This window comes from Monomorium pharaonis, chromosome 6 (genome assembly GCF_013373865.1).
Source record: "Monomorium pharaonis isolate MP-MQ-018 chromosome 6, ASM1337386v2, whole genome shotgun sequence".
Classification (NCBI taxonomy): domain Eukaryota; kingdom Metazoa; phylum Arthropoda; class Insecta; order Hymenoptera; family Formicidae; genus Monomorium; species Monomorium pharaonis.
In genome coordinates, this window is record NC_050472.1 from 1,357,485 (window position 1) to 1,375,346 (window position 17,862).

The 17,862-nt window shown below is 33.7% G+C and overlaps 1 protein-coding gene across 4 annotated transcripts; it reads left to right on the forward strand.

Moving 5' to 3' along the window:
* The first annotated feature begins 1,094 nt into the window (after positions 1-1,094).
* LOC105837356 (homeobox protein Nkx-2.2a) lies at positions 1,095-17,363 on the forward strand. 4 transcript variants are annotated; one of them, XM_012682068.2, is made up of 6 exons: positions 3,294-3,380; positions 4,758-4,907; positions 5,883-6,086; positions 13,883-13,989; positions 14,296-14,496; positions 16,709-17,363. In XM_012682068.2, the coding sequence occupies exons 3-6, from the start codon at positions 5,923-5,925 to the stop codon at positions 17,218-17,220; spliced, it is 984 nt and encodes a 327-aa protein (XP_012537522.1). In that variant the 5' UTR covers positions 3,294-3,380; positions 4,758-4,907; positions 5,883-5,922; the 3' UTR covers positions 17,221-17,363. The 4 variants fall into 4 exon arrangements, with proteins under 4 accessions (XP_012537524.1, XP_012537522.1, XP_012537525.1 ...); XM_012682071.2 differs by lacking the exon at positions 5,883-6,086; XM_012682069.3 differs by lacking the exons at positions 3,294-3,380; positions 4,758-4,907; positions 5,883-6,086 and adding exons at positions 9,828-10,533; positions 11,020-12,056.
* Positions 17,364-17,862: the final 499 nt, after the last annotated feature.

Below are 17,862 nucleotides of genomic sequence, written 5' to 3' on the forward strand. Positions count from 1 at the left end.
TATATCAATCAATGATGCTACACTGATTGCGATCAGTGAGAGTATCTCCCTCTTAATTCTTATATTTATAATCTCTAATTAATATATTACAATGAATGATAATTATTGTCTTCTTTTCTCGTAAATGTACGATAATATTTAACAAAAAAGAGTTTTATATTGTTATTACTATAAATGTAACCATTGCTGATTTTACAATAATAAATTATAAACGCACTTATTGATTAATGAACGATTATTGCATTATTATATCAGTCACAGTATGCATCGATAATACACAATCAATGATAAAATAATCTAAATCAATACCAAGCAAAATGATTGATAGCTCGTTACGACCCCTTATCTTCCAAGGCACAAATTTTTGCGTCAAAATTATATCAATCTTTTACACGCTACGACGCTCGCAATTTCTTTACCCCACCTTTCCATATAATTATTAGAGATACTGCGAGCGCGTCCACTTTGCGACGCGCACCAACTCGCTCTTATCATTTTAACCGAGATAAGCTTAGATTAGACACATATGTCATAGATGTGCTGGATGGATAGATAAACGGTGTCACGGCGTCCTGGAAATTTAACGAAAAATTAAATTACACTACGATGGTATTCGAAATTTCATGCTTAAATTGCATCATCGTGGACCGCATTATTGAATAATTCTCAAAATAATGATTTTTATCATCGTTAATTTTTAGGATAAGACTTAATGCAATTTTTCTTAAAATATGAAATGATATCACCCGCAATAATTACAGCAATTAATATTACGTGACGCGAGAATCAGCTTATCTGTGCGAACCACCGCTGCATAAATAAATACAGATAGTGAGGGAAACGATGTTACTTTATCAAGTGCACTCATAGCGGGCTCCGTTCGGTAGCACTTGTCCGGTTAAGCCGCGGATACTTCACCTCGAGGGTCTCTTGTCATTAACAAATTGTATGGTAGCCACCGACTGTTGAGTAACAGCAACAATTGGCCGATTACTACCTCTCCAGAATTTCTCATTTAAAATTCGATACATTCACGTTATTGTTATTTAAAATTTTTATTTTTATTTTTACAATTTTACATCGGTATGTGTGTCTGCACACCACATGATAATTTACAACAATTATCCGTGTGCATTGAATTGATATTGAATCGATTAACGTGAATGAAACTTAATGATAAGTATAACCAATAATTAAAACAACATGATTACAAAATAATATCGATAATGATAATAAAAACGTGCTTGTGTTTGCTGAAATTACGCTATGTCAGCGGCCTAGTAGAAAATCCCAACCTGGCAATGCACTATCAGTCATTAATATCTTAAAATCATTTTATATCTGACAGATATGGCAATCTATAATTTTCTTTTTTCTCTTTTGCAGTTAATGACAAAAAACGCAGATGATAGATAAATATATACCTTTTTTAATCTTTACGTGACACGTGCGTAATAAATTTTAAACGCATTTTGAACATATGCAATATACTATCTATTATGGGCTAAAATTAATACAGTATCTTTTTTCATAAAATTCAAAATTTATTCACATAAAATAAAGATTTATAAACCTCTATTTTAAACATTATAAATATTATATGCTTATATTTTATACATTAATGCTTGAAATAATTTATATTATTTTCTATGATTTTGTTCCAACTAACAATGACTGACAAATGTTCACGCAAAAAAACTTGAAGATTTTGAGTCGATAAAGTTTTCAAGATTTTTTCAGACTTCATCTACTTAAAATGTATACCTATCAGATAATGTTAGAGCGGCCGAAACAAGTAATAATCTATCGGGACTAGGCGTAAAAAAAATCGAAAGGGATAAAAGAAATAAAAAAGAATTTTTTATTTCAAAACGTAGATTATGTTTTTCAGCTATTTTGCGGAAATTTTTGCAAGCAAATATTGTGCTGCAAAATAAAATTTTCACTTCAAAACTTCTAATATCACTTTGCATATTTTAAGAGTCAGGTTTTATCCAAAGTAGAACAAATTATTTCCGTAGTTTTCACAATATTATTGTTTAATAAAATATGAAAAAATGCAATATCTCTAATTATGTAAAATTATATTGCCAATTTCACTATGATACATAATGTTTTGAAAACCAAAAAGAAAATATCTATTTAATTTAAAAATAAAATCATATGCACACTGAATGTATAAAAATGCCGAATTAACTTTCAATTTAATATATATTTTTCATTTTTATATGTACGTGAAGAAATTGCATTTTTATCAATATTACACATATACAAAAATTAAACACTGCTACGTATAATTTAATTAAGTAGTAAAGCTATATAGTGTTCAGTCTGTAATCCACAATAATAACTGAATTAATTGTATTTGAGAAAAAAATTAATTTTTTGAAAATGCATTTAAATGTATAAGGACACAGAAAGAAATGATTATGCAAATGCATGTTTTTTTGCTTCATCAGAGATCGAGAAGACTCGATAATATTTCGGCCCACGTTATATGATTTGCGGTAGTCAAACTAATCTGTAGGGTGTTATCACGCTGATAAGGTTGCCGGAGCTGCTATCAGGTAGCCATATTTTTGATACAATATATAGGTGATCGATATATTGCCATACAGTTCTCAGGAAAACCACTATCACGAGTTGAACAAGAGTTACAATCTCGGACGGTTTTCAACGATAATTCCAATTAAATTCCTTTTTCGAGTGTCAAATCTTCAACAAATATTTGTAGTTACCGATTTGTATTCGTTATCGAATAGTCACGAGAAGGAATAGTTAAGAGAAGGACATTAGAAAAAAGTGACAATCTATTTTTGAGAAAATCTTCACATATTTCAACGATTAGTGATCGTGTTATTTATTTGTGGCATTTGAGTGTCATGTTATAAAATTAATTTTTCGAGAAATCCTTGAAGATATGTAAGTTGATCATATCACAAAAAATTTCGACTTCGATATTAAGATTTTCCTTCTTGCATTTTGATTAAATTCACCGGTAAACCGAACTCGTGTCACGGAGTTATTGCAGAAGAATATGCTATGATCTTTCAACGCGAGACACGCGTGAGATTTTCGGCGAAAACGATCACGAGACGCGGATCTATTGCGCCCGGAAAAAGATTTACGTATTAAAGCAGTACACGTGAAGGAATTTCTTTGGTTGAGTGATCCTCAGTGAATCAACTAACGGCGGTACGTTTCGGCTGAAAAAGCCGCGGGAGCTTTTTCAACTTTTGTATCGGCTACAAAAATCAGCACGTTCGTTAATCGAGACGGGGAAAAAAAGCAAGAAAAATGGCAACCGGATATGATGATTGTTACGACGCTTCTTGGCATTTAATACCGCCCGATTACGTCAGCAATGACGAAGATTACAGGTAAAAAATTCAATACTAAAACTTTATACAGACAATTTTTTCTATAAAAAAAGTAGTAAAAAATAGTAGATTGGTCAATTTTATCTTTTAAGCTTTATCAAATAAAACTTGAAATTTTAACAGTAATTCCTATATAGCTGTATGGGAGATCAATTAAAATCGTCACCGAATATTATTTTTTAAATTAAAAATAGGACAGAAAAGTTTTGTCAACTGTTTAATATTATCTGTAAAAGAATCATCATATTTGTTTTAATATAAAATTATCAAATATTTAACAAATCGAAAGGATAAACATGCTCTGTTATACTTCAGTATATATTTAATATATTATTTCATGAAAACAAAAACGTCTTTGTTATTAATCTCGAAATATTAAAAGGATTACTCGAGCCCCAAGTTCGCGCGGGCAATTAACATATCTGATTAAGCCGATAATAGCAGAAACCGGAAGCGAACGTTTAAGAGCAGTCACGCATATCGGTTAGGCGAATCCTTCGGCGTAGAGTGGTACGCCTTGTTACACACCGGGACACACGAGGAGTGAAAGGGCCGTGCGGTATGCCGACACCTGTTGGTTTCCATCATAAATTTCGGATTAATCGTATTCCACTACGATATACGATTCTGCTACTTCCCCGTTCGTTCATTGCACCTGCGAGATCACGAGATCGTCGAATCAGAGCATAGCCGAATGGGCAATTACTTAATTTAACATATCGTTATCTAATTCTTATTTGTGTACATATCAATGTTTCTTATCTGAATCATCTTTTTTTTTATTTATCTTTACTTTCGTTCTGAATATGAGTATCGCTTAAAAATAAACAGAGAATGATTATTTTTCATCATGCTCTTTAAATCGGAATCAGTGTATTATTCACGGAATAACAGTGAATAGTCTGATTTCAGTATTATATTTATAACCAATCAATGCACTGTTCTTCAGTAATACATTGATTAGTCAGTTCCCTCTTAATCAAAATCATTGAAAGACAATGAACGGTCACTGATGATCACAATTATAAGTATAGCATTGCTAATTTTTCTTGGTTCAGATTTACAGAGTGTAATATATAATTTTTATATAAATCTTTGATTTTTTCGATAATTAATGCAACTTATCACGCAACACGCTTTATAAATACGTTTAAAATAAAAGTAGAGCTTTTAAACGTATAATGTAACAGTTTACCTCGCACAAAGCTCTTTCTTTACCTGTAGAGACTACAAAAGGGAAAAAATCATCATTCTGCTATGCTAAAATAACATCTTAAGCGGTTCTTAAACGACGTCGGTGGTTGGTGGTGGCTTTTAACGAGCCGTGCCAAGTCTAGATCGTGTCTAACAACAGGACTCGTGGGGTTTATCTTATAGAAGAGGAACCTTCCTCTCAACAGGCCTCTTGAACAGGAATACTAAAGAAGTGTCCCTTGAGACCTACCCGACGTCCGGCCGACTCTAAGCTACTACGTTTCATTCATTGCGCTTGCAGGAACCCCCTTTGTGCTGACTTCATGAATGAACGTAAGATATTCTTCGATCGGTTTCCGCCAAATTCCGTCGGCTTTTCTTTCAATCAGTCTCAACGAGAGAGATATTTAGAGTAACAATATAAAAAAGAGCACTATTTCTTGTTTACTATAATAAATATTAATAGATTTCAATTATTTTAAGATATTTTTTATAATTATATTTATTACATATATTATATGTATATTCTTGAAAAAGAAAACATTCATAACTTGATTGAGAAATTGATAATTAAAATAAAATACGTTCCACTCTTTTATCCATTGTTCATTAAAAATTTCAAGAGTCATAAGACAATTAAATATAAGATAATATCAAGCAAGAGTAATACATATTAAAAAAATAATTTATTTCTTATCTTTGAAGATCATTATTTATAGTATACATTGGTCACATTTGATAGTAATTTTACAGTAGATTTCAAATACAATAAAATTCTTTTAAAAACCATCGATCATAAAGATGCTTTTGAGCATAAAGTGTACAATAGTATCCTTAATTTTTTAACAATAAGCTAAAGCATACTAGTCATCTATTTTAATATTCAAAAGACTCCAAAGAAGAAAAAATCTTTATATTCGGTTATTTTTCGAGATTTTTTCATTTCACAAATTTTACAGTCTCTTTAACAGCCACTCGAGTTAATATCTTACAAATAGATAGAAAGAGAAAAAAAGAGAAAGAGAGAGAGAAAGAGGGAGAGAGAGAGGAGAGTTTCGATAGCTTGTCGTTAAATGGTCGACCACTAATATTAGTTTCAAACTTTGTGACCATACGTATACTAAAAAAAATAATCTCCGTTGTAAATGCAATATCATACTTCAAAGAAAAAAATTCATGGTTCTAGGTAGAATAGTCAGGGTTATACGTATAAATTTACAGAACATTTCATCTCTACACGTAGGCAATAAAATAGAAGGACCGCGCGCGTCGGCATGATCTCAGGTGTTTTCTTTTCTGACTCGGCAGGTACCGATATTGTGATGTTAATGGCGAGATATCCGGTAAAATGGAAAATGGTCATTCATCGCGACACGTTTTCCCATTTCCGGGGCACCCGAATTCCAAAAACGAGAGGATTCGAAGTGTCAAGTGGCCACTCGGTCAGCAAGTATTTTCACGAAATTTAGCTTTGAGCCTACCGAAGTATCCCTTCGATTCTGGCAATTCGAGGTGAAAAGAATATCTGCTTGCAAAAGAGCGATATTTATTTTTTTATTTTATATGCAACATCTATTAGTAATTAACACTAAAATATTATATGTAAAAGTAAACTGAATTATTAATTATTCGATCAGATATTATTATTATACACAAATAAAAAGTTTTCTGTTTAAAATATTATTTTAAAATAATACACATACAATCGTTCAAAAAATTCTTTTAAAATATAAAAATAAAATTCACAAAATTATTATTAGTAAAGTAAAGTATATACATCATTACAATAAATTTATGGCTTTAAGAAAATGTATAAAATAAATTTGAAAATCTATTCTTTATTAACGTAAACGTTAAATTAAAAAAAAACCAATTGTTGTAAGGTTTAAAAATATAAAAAGCAAACAATTTATGCAAAGGATGATCATTAATCCGCTGTTTAAAGAAAATATCTCCTGCTTGGTAGAGTTAGTTTTCATTGATCATCGGACCGGACTTACTTTTCAGATCTTCATGACATTTTCGTTGGAAGTATTTTCGTGATTTTTAAAAGAATATAAATTGAAATGACAATTTCGGATAGGTAATAAATAGATAACAAATATATCCTTTAAAACATTATTTTAAATAATGAACATAAAATAAATATTTAGTAAACATTTAATAAACATTATTTTCACAAATAAATTGGACAATGCATAATTAAGAAAAAAATATTAGTAAAAATATTTAAAAATTAATTACTAATAATTGCGGGAAAGAGCAAGCGGACGAATAATAAAAGAGGGTCTTCAATTCGTTTGACCACCTGGTTAATTTGAACCGTTATTAGTAGCAGTAAAATTCTGTGCGTCACACATAGCAAAATGTTAACTGTTACATTTTATCAAGACCAAAGATGAAACTTTTTTCTAGTTCGTTTCGTCACTGCTAAAGAAAATGTAAAAATAAATTTAGTCAGCGTAAAATTAATCAACTGTGAAAGGCAATCTAGATTGTGTGTTCTTTTTTAGCAAAATAATAAGCACTGAGATTTTACCTAAAATTTATACAAAAAGATATTATGTTTTAAATTTTAATCATAATATAACGCTTATTGCTTAAGTTGATTTTTGTAACGTAAATAACATTTGCATTGTTATTTATGACTAAAATGACGACTAAAAATTTCACTGACTCTGTTTTGACTAAAATATTATTTATATCTTCTTTCATTAAAGCTGCAAAATTCAATTGCAAATAAAAGAGCCAGTACCAAACAGTATTTTCAAATATAAAGTTAAATCTTCGCCACATCGCTAGTTTGCATTCAAAAATGTTATTAAACTAGAAAGCTCGGGAAAGATTCCACTCGATCATTGGAGGGTTGCAATAATTCGCGGGGATGACTGCAACGGTGAAGCGATGGGGGACGGGAGAGAGCAGTAAAACAATGAGACGCAGACAAATTGGGTTGCGTGCTCGAAACAAGTTGGCACAGCTATCGCCAAACAGTCGTGGGAGCTCGGCAAATGTTGCTCGATTGCCCGGAGAGCTCGAGACTTCTCCATTTTTTCCCGCCAACGCTCGGAACTTCCGGGACGAAGAGCGGATCAAGGGGAAAGAAGAGAACCGAGAAAAACGACGAAGGTCTCGCGGGTCTCTTTCTCGTGTTGAACACGATTCTAACCGAGTTAGACGATGTAATGCACAACGTATCAATGCACGTATCGTTTGATCCCTTAAACTGCCATTTTGAGCTTTTACAAACTAAGAATCTTATAGTACACGCAACAATTTTTCTGAAATATTATAGAATTCAATAGTTTCAATAATTATTCATCAATGTTATAACAATTGCATATTATAATCAATTTTAGAGAACGCACTCTTCAATTCATTGTTTATTAAATATTACAGCAATGCTAATTATTAAAAGTAATAATTATTTGATTATTCTACGTTTTAAATCTTTGTTACAAAAAATCGATCGTTCGTGAAACATTATATTTTCTATTTAAAATTATTCGATCACCAAGTATCCGAATTTTTATTTACAAAAGATTTACAAAAAATATTTTAAAGTAACTATTGTCATTAGTACCATATTTTCATTTTATTACGAATCCTTATTATCCATATTGTCATTGTTACAAATCATGCATTCACGGTATATAATCGGAACTCAGAAGAATAACTAAATAAAGAATAACTGAATGTCAGTACCTTGACCACTAGAGAATACAAGTGTTTCCCTGCTTTCCGGTAGCCGTTAGATTTTATTTCCAGATATAAATTTAGTCAAGGCGCGGCCATGAGAAAACCAGGAAAGTCGGGTCCACCCTCTTCCGCACTTTTTGACTTTCTGTGTGGTGGAGCCGCACGATTGTATAAAGACCGGTCTGAATAAACCGGAAACTCGCCCCATCGTCGCTCCTGTCCCTTTACCTGTTCCTCGTTTCTAAATCGCGCTTTTCGAAACCCCATTTTCCGCCGTGCTACCGTCGGTACGCGCGTGCATTTATTGTGAGTGCCCGCATTCAGGTGCGCATCTCTCCTCTTGCGATTGGATACAACCTGCGACTCCATTCAGTGGACACCAACGAGGCCAACGAATCATCAATTTCAGACCATCGGCTTTACCGGGAGAGCAAAAGTGTGATCTAAAAACGTAGCATCCAAATATTTCTTAAAATTTTACGATACAAAAAAAATTCAAGATAAATTAAGAAGACTCCAAAAAATGTAAATTGTGAAAGTCGCACTTTTAAAAAAATATATTTCCACTATAAAAATCTTACTTTAATTATCCTTTATATTTTCGTTACAAAAATATAAAATATACGCTTTGTATCGCACGAGAAATATTGCAAAATACATATTTTGTGACGCACGACAAAATCTTGATATCTTCGGTAATCAATAATGCTGTATAATCCTGATGTGTAATATGCCTTCGGAATTACCGTGATAACATTTTATCTGTGATCGAAACGTCGTGAAAAAAGATCACGAAATGAATTCGATTCGATCAAATCGCGCCAGGGCCTATGTAATTATTTTTATGCGCGTAATTCCAAAGGATGATGATACGTATTGTACCGAATGATAATCGCAACAAGCTTTATCTACCGTTACGACATAATAAATGCGTATTCGCAAATAATAAGTGGGTGGATATAAAAAATAAATCAGGTCAGCCTTATCGTTATGCGCCGACATGTCTTTTTCTCGCGCCCGCGAACATCGTGATTATGGAAGAAAAAAAAGACTGATCGTCACGGAATGCGCACGTAATAAATGTCTCACTATAAAATTAGCCGTCACACTTTTCGTCTGAATCATGCTAACAATTTGGATTTATTTAACTGTCGCAGCAAACCTGACTTCTTATCTGTTAGTTTGCTACTTCGATTACAGACTAGACAGGCATCTTCAATTTAAATTTGCATCTTTTATTTTAGTAAACAATGCCTAAAAGAATTACGAGCAATAAAAAAACAAATTACGTTAAATGCAATCGTATTATTAACTAGTAAGTACGTATGCAATATATATATAGAAAAACAATTATTTATTCTCCGTAATTCTTGTAAAATTACTCGAAAAATTGTACAAACTTAATTTTCCCTCTTCTAGAATAACGTTTCACTTAACAAGATTTAAAAAATATTACTAGAAAAAATAATTTTTAAAAATTCGTCACTTTTATAAGATTTTATTTACTATATTATAGTGTTATTAAATGAATAATGTATATATAATAACGTACATGATGCAAATAAATGTATAATATTTTATTTGCAGGGATATTTTAATTTTTGTAAAATTAAGCATATACCTTCCTTAGCGTCCCGTCAGTTATACCTGAATTCGCCCTATGGCTTTTTACTCGAGCAAACAAGCTCCTAAAAGAGGACAGTCAAACTGATTGATCATATGCATCTCATTCGCACATTTGTGTAACACTCGCCCGTAAGTCACGATCGCGCTTCTAACCCAGTTTTGCGTATCAATAGACAGCGATCTGAGTGCTACGAGAGACGAAGAGGAAAGGGAAGAAAATAAGGCGGGGGCAGAGAGAGGGGGTGCGAGTGAAAAATCGAAATGACACAGTAAAAGCACCGCTAATGCTCTTTCACATTAACACTCAACGTAAAGTATGCTCTCGGTGTAAAAACCCCCCTGATCGATGAAGCCCAGCGATTGGCTCGCTCGCCGAGCTAGATTGAAATCAACCCCCGGGCTGTCGGGCGAGGGTTTCCCGACACGCAACTATCCCATTGGTCGGCCGACGGCACCACCCCTCGACGACTTGCCCCGGTAACATTACCAGTCGCACGGAGTCTCCCGAGCAAGGGATATCTTTCGTAAAATCGCTCGAAGTGGCGAGATTTTACTATATTGCAAATACTAGACGAAATGTGAAACTCGTTTTTACATTTGTAAAATTTAACAAAACGCGATAATCGTAAAAAATGTAACAATAAATATTTTAAGAAATTACATTGATTAGCGAATGTTTTTCTAAAGTTACATCTCAGGCCACATTTTAAAAAGAAAGATTATATTAAGATCGTTTTATTATTCAAATTAAATTGTTTTACTATGCAAAGAACTTAGTTATTGATATCTTCTGTAAATATTTGCAATATGTGAAAACCAGTTTATTTTGTGAAAAATTTGCAAATATTTTTTGCTTCTTTATAATTGTTGAAAACAGATTATTTTACAAATTTAAAAGCTATCAGTTTAGCTTTAATAAAAATGACTTGCAGTAAATAAAATAAAACAATTAAATTTTCATTTCGAAAGAACTGAACTACGTTATCATTGACATTTTGTTGATTTTTTAAATAAAACTTTTAAAGACGATAATAACAATAAAAAAGCAACCAACATTCTCCTATTTCGCGCTTCTCCCGCGAGAAACCTTCCCTAAGTTACCACCGGGTGTCGATGGCAGGGAGGGATACGCAACGAGGAGAACGAGCTGGGGGGATGAACGAGAAATCCCCGCCTCCACGTAGAACCCGCCCTGCGCTTTGAGGGTGCTTGACAAGCGAAACTGCTCGAGGTAGGGAACACTAGCCGTCAAGTGCTCGTCGAGGACACTCAAAAACTACAAGGAGAGTCCTTCAGCAGCTCCGAAAAGGAATCGGTAGCCTGCTGCTTTTCGTGCTATTCAAATTCGGATAGAGTCGCCTTTCGTGCAACCCGTTGATAGTTATTTGTGATAGTGACCGATAATTGCGAGTGTCTCAAGGAAACGGCACGAAAATTGGATTAATCGGACTAATTATTCATATGCTAGACTTTTGTCGCGCATATCCAAACTATTATTGTGTGAAAAGTCAAAGTTATTTATATAAACTAAAAACATATGACAGTGTTGTGTAACAAAAGTAAAAAAAAGTGAAAAGAAAAGAATATCAAAAATATTATGGGCAGTGGCAATTGCGAAAAAATTAAAGAGAGAAGAAAGATTTCTGAAAAGAAATTATACAAGGCGATAGAAATGAAGAAACATTCTATAAAAAAGATGTAATACACAAGCACTATTAATTTGCTTGATATATGAATAAATAGATTAAGAATCTATACACGAATGGAGACTTAAGATATAAATTTTGTCGGTTTCTATTCGTATTATGTAAAACGAGTGAAAGCAGAAGAAAAATGAAGTAAAGAAAAAAAAACGACAGAAAGATTATCTAAAATACTAAGGAAAAAAAACTTAATTTCAAATCAAGAGCACAAAGAAAACAAGAGTTATAAATAGAAACTAAATACGTATTAAGGAAATAGAGATTTTTTTAATGTGAAGAAGTGCCATCGTTAAAGAGTGTAACATGTATCGACATCAATAAAAGAAAATCTTCGAAATTTTCGAAATATCCTCAAAATGGCAGATAAGAACAAGCTTCTACCTTGGCCGTTGCTACCATATCCGGCTAGTCTTTTGAATCATGTCTGGTACAGTCAGCTCGCATTAAACACTAGGTAAATAAAATTAATATAAGATTGATGTATGTAGTTCCTTTTCTCTTTCTGATCTTTTTTCCCAATCTTATATCTTAAAAAGATAAGAAAATTAGTCCATAAATCAATAATTAATTATAAATAATAATTACTAATAACAATTTACCTATATAATTGATTATAAAAATACGTTATAGTTATTAAATTTTAATTTGTATGATAAATAGTTAAAATAATAAATAAATAAAAAATTCGGGCTTGTCGATAGTAAAATCTTTCCACAGATTTTTGCGGCCCTCGAGTTCTTACACGTGGCTTCATTTTTAGGGGACTTAAGATATATTGCGTACTATCGTGCGATATCGCCGAATATCCAGTTAGCTATCGATATCCTTGATGCTTACTAGAACACGCATCACTTATCGATTAAACCTTACACGCGACACAGAAAAATTACCACTAAATACTCTAATGTTTACATATGACAAGACATATATTAAATTCATTATTTAATATTAGCAGATAATGTGAATATATATACAAGTATATATAAGAGTATTATATTACTTGATTTAAACCTTTAATCTCGAAAAATAAATTTTTTCTAATTTTTTAAATATGTATTAAAACTAATGGAGATAATGGAAAATCTCATCAATCATTAAAGAGTGATGAAAACTAAGTTCGTACCATTTAATAATTTTCTGACAAAATTAAATTGATGTAAAATGTTAAATAAAGCACCATAATTATAATACAGGAGGTTGAAATCGCCCGCGATTTCAATGCTGGAACTTCTAAATAATTATCTTATCGGCTTTTTATTAATAACAATTTTACTTCTGCGATGTTTTAACTTGATTTTTACTTAATTAAGTTACAATTACGTAATCTGGTAAAATAAATAAATAAATAATATTTATAGAAGTATCTAAAAACATTCATATTAAATAAGAACTGTGTTAATGCAACCAACCGTCACCAAAATCACATTTTCAATTTAAATTTGGAGGCAATCTATCGCAAATACCCATCGAATTTTTCTAACAAAGTTTGTAAAGAATATCAAAATTTGAAAAAAGCTTATATGGAAACATTCGCGCTTCGTGCCGAGAATATTCGGAACGTATAGTCGAACGTGACGTGATAATAGCTCGTATGGATTAGCAAGCGAACCCAAAAATTCGCTTCTATACACAGGTCTGAAGACAGGTTGATCAAATGCGCATAGGTATTGTACCCTTAAAGACATTTCTAATCGGGTCTTGAAAAGGCCGGTAGCTTTTTGACGGTCGTCACACAGCTTCCAAGACTGATCTCGAAATTTAAATCTTACTGTCAAGAAACGACCTTTGTGCTGAAATTCCAACTTGCAAAATCCGCATAATGTACTTATTTTTAGCTTTCATTCAACCTTATCGTAAATATACAGGACATAAGTTTATTAAAATAAAAAGAATATTAATAGATAATAATTAATCGCCGTAAGCTTTTAACACTCAAAGTATATCAATATATTCATCGATATATCTCGTCATCCCGAAAGATTAGTAAAAACTAATGGCGATATCTAGATCTGATATCGTAATAAGTGCATAACATCAAGTGAACAAGCTCTAAAGCTGACAAGTATTAACAAATATCTTATTAATTGATAGGCGCATCTCCAAACGTAAGATATATATAATCATATAATATTAAATGCTATTTTCAAACACACACACAAACTTACTTTTCATAAAAATTATATATAATATATAATTTAAACTTTTTTAAATTTCTTCTATAATGCCATTTTAATTTTTGTGGGGCTAAAACTGTAGCAGTTATGTAATTTTTTGTTATAGGCTACTGGAAAGCATGAAAATGCCGGCTAGAACTTCTGGTTTTGCCATTAGCGACATTTTGGAGTTGAACGATGCCAAACCGTCACAAGAAGAGCCAGAGGTGCAAGGTAATCCCAAAATTTATTAACTAAACATAATTTAGAAAAGCATCTGGTAGCATTATTATATTAACTAAGCATAACCGAAAAACTCTACCATCAATTTATTGTAATTTATAAACGATAAAATTTACAAAATAAACGAACAAAATACAATTTTCTTATCTTAAAATGTGTGAATGAATTTGACTCTCTTAATTAAATTAATCGAATTTTAAAATTGAAAAAATTGCAAGATTCTTCAGAAATTTCTTTGCTACGTATTTTCGCGTGGAAGAAAAAAATTAATAAATTTATTGGGACTTTATATTCTAGGTACCACGACGGTTTTACCAACGGCCAGCGATGTGCCGACGGCTTACCAGCAATTTCTGGAGCACACAACCGCCATGTTGCAACCTATGCACGCTAATCTAAACAGGGGTACGCTACCACCGCCTCCACCTGGATTATTAGGATGGCCAACTGGACCAGCATTACCGGCAACACTACCTCAACCCTTGGAGGAAGTGAATGGTGAGCGAATAAATAGAATTATTCCTTATTTATGTATTTATAAATCAGGAGTACACGCGGCAACAAAATTATTAATATCCTTCGTGTAATTTCAATAGCGTATTTAATTGCATTAAGAAATTAAAAACTTTTTCAAAGAAAGTGCGCGAGATAAATAAGTTTTTCTGACTGCATTATCAAAATAGTTACTTACTTCAGGAATAACTTAAGGAATAAGATTTGGTTCCGATCACTGCAGTCAGTATCGTTTGAGAGGGCAAGTTTTCTCGTTGCCTCCCCATTTTCCTTGGTGAGCGCAGAAAGGACACACACGCACTTTTGCGGGCGGACGGGGGAAGGGAGCGCAAGAAACCCTTATTTATTTAGCACCCTACAATTGGTCCGCGAGGGTTAAGCAGGATCTAATGGTTCTGTAAAAGGTCCTCGTGGGTACCGCACAGCGATTGGTCGCGAAGGAGGACAGATGTTGAGTCGGGGACAGATGCGAGAGAGGGGTCTCCGTGTCCCCGACCCCCTCAATGAATCGGTATCGTCACGCCCAAAAAATTCGTCGACGACCTATCCCGCGTTTTCGTCTCCTTTTTTTCGCAGTCACGATTTGCACGAGCGAAAAATCCTGGCAACGTGTCGAACCGTTAAGAAACGCATAACGCGCGAATAATTGCGGTTCTGTAGCAGGTAAAGAGGGGAGATGAACACGATTGAGTGGATCTTTTTTATATCAGACGTTTATATATTGTTCAGTGAACAACGTATTACATTGAATTCCCTCCGAAGTTGATTTAAAAAAAGCTTAGAGTCAGGTAAGCCTCAAGCAATTTTGAAAAATTATACAAACTCAATTTATGTCAAATTCTTTCATCGTCTATGTTTCGTCGCATTAAATGTTAAATTGTAATTTCAAACAGAATATGTAAAATTCTTCCTATCCTTATTTTATATCGGAAAGCAATTATTAGAATTAATCAAGAGATGATCTGCTTTTCTCATTGAATTCGACAAACGAATTCAAATAATAGCAATTGCGTGTACATTTTAAATTTGTTCAAAAGTAAAGTCGTGAGAGAAAAATTTATCTCTAATAAATATTACCACTTAGATTAAGAAAACGCGTCGGATCATCCCTGTCTTCGTCGCCATCGCGTAGCTTTCTTCGGAGACATTAGTCGGCGGCGAGTGTTTAATTGAAATCACAGCGCGACTGCGAGCACGGTCTAATCTCCCATGAAAATGATATGGTTGATCCCATGGGGTCCAGCAGGGGTATCAAATAGGCTTTATATTGGTTCACACCCTCCCCAAGCGGGATTCAGGGGTCGCTCACAAAAGCATATTGTACTACGACGAAAGCCAGTATCCCGACGTTGTACACGAAATTAGCCGGTATCTCGGTCGGGTCGTAACATTTACCCACACTTCGCTAAATGAAGTTATTGTATATGTATTTCTCGTAGCATAATTACCGCGTCAGTAAAATGACATTTGCTTCATCATCGTTTCATCTATTTTATGTATTGTTTAAATTTAATACTTCATTACGTCACGTTAAATTACAAATTAATATAATAACGGTAATATAATAACGGTATGTATATTCGACCGCTTTTATTCTCATTACTAATTGAATTAATTATCTCGTTATTCAATCATCATGAAACAAAAGTTTCGATATTGGAATAGAAGAAAATGTTTACTTGAAAAAAAGTTAAACACTTCTACGAGAAATTTAACTCAGTGTAAATAGCTAGACGAAAGTCAACCTGATGCGTGATTAGAAGAACTATTAAAAAATCAATGCTAGCATCTGCCGGTAATCAACGCTAAGAGCAATCAGCGTCGGCTAAATCGAAATGCAGCTGCAGTTCGTTAACGTCAATCAAGTAATTGAGTCGGTTGATTACTTAGCACTATACTTGGATCACTCCATCTAATTTGCTTCTTTTGATGATAGCTTAACACCAACTATGTACATAACTATAATTCGCAAGAAAATGTATAACAAGAGCAATTTAATTAATGATAAAAAACTAACTTTTTTGGTTAATAATTCGCGTTTTCAATTAAATGTAACTTATCTACAAATAATACTCTTCAAGAGATTTGATATCAGTTACGAAAGAATGCGATAAAAACAAAATCTTTAAAATGCGAGATAATGTCATCTTAATTTTTTTCAATCATAATTTTTTCCTTCTTTGCTTCTTTTTTTCAGTTCTTCAACAACCGGACTCGACGAGCCCGGCGATCTCGGATATGTCATTCCCGTCGCAACAGGAGAACAGTCACGAATCGTCGAAGGATGAAGAGTCACAGGATTTTGAGGACGAGCAGCAGACCAGTAACGAGACGACGCAGCCTCACGAGACCGAGTACAAGAAACGGAAGCGACGCGTATTATTCTCCAAAGCACAGACTTATGAACTAGAACGACGTTTCCGTCAGCAACGTTATCTGAGCGCACCCGAGCGAGAGCATTTGGCCTCTATCATTCGCCTCACGCCGACCCAGGTGAAGATCTGGTTTCAGAATCATAGGTACAAGACAAAAAGGGCAGCGAGCGAGCGCGTCGAGGCCGGCGGCAGCGGCTGTTCACCCAGAAGAGTTGCTGTGCCGGTGCTGGTGAGAGACGGCAAACCCTGCCAATCCAAGCTAATGGAACCTACTCCTTATCCCGGAAACGGTCAGGTCCCTATGGCGCCATATATACAGAAATATTGGTGGTAAGATAGCTAACTTAGCTGACTGAGGTGAAACAATTCGAAGCAATTCGTGGTGATTCACGTTAATTGATGGTTATTGCATGAGTCGAGATGGCAATTGTCGATAAAGAGAAGATTTGCGACAAGAAGTCGTAAAGATTGAGAGGATAGAAGAAGAAGAAGAAAGATGAAAGTCATGAGTGATTTTATGACAATGATGTTGAACATGTTAAAAAATGTTCGAAGATTTGTGATGGTACGACAGTGATAACGATATCATCGATATTGCCGTCAGTAAAGAAATGAAAAATTAACTGGTAAACAAGTATTAGTTGGAAATTATTGACAGCATAAATTTAGGGACATTGATTCTTACATTCAACTTCTAGTGCATAACTGATCAAGTGCATATCTAATCAAATTCTTTATGCAATGAACGTAATTACAGAAATAAGCATGTACACTGGAACCCCGCGTTAGCGGACTGTTCGGGGCTTTGGTCCGCTAACGCGGGGTTATCTCCTATTGCTTGGTTTCACTCCCACTCCGTGAAATACGCGACTGCATTGCTCATTGCTATCCCCACACACGCTACTCATGTGGGCCGAGTGCATATGGAGGGGATAGTTTCCGCTAACGCGGAGTACGCTAACGCGGGGTTCCAGTG

Bases quoted from the DNA above. Each gene is read 5' to 3' on its own strand.
- LOC105837356 (XM_012682068.2), top strand. From the start codon at position 5,923: ATGGAAAATGGTCATTCATCGCGACACGTTTTCCCATTTCCGGGGCAC. The intron at 13,990-14,295 runs GTAATCCCAAAA...TTTATATTCTAG, and splicing joins AGAAGAGCCAGAGGTGCAAG to GTACCACGACGGTTTTACCA. The intron at 14,497-16,708 runs GTGAGCGAATAA...TCTTTTTTTCAG, and splicing joins ACCCTTGGAGGAAGTGAATG to TTCTTCAACAACCGGACTCG.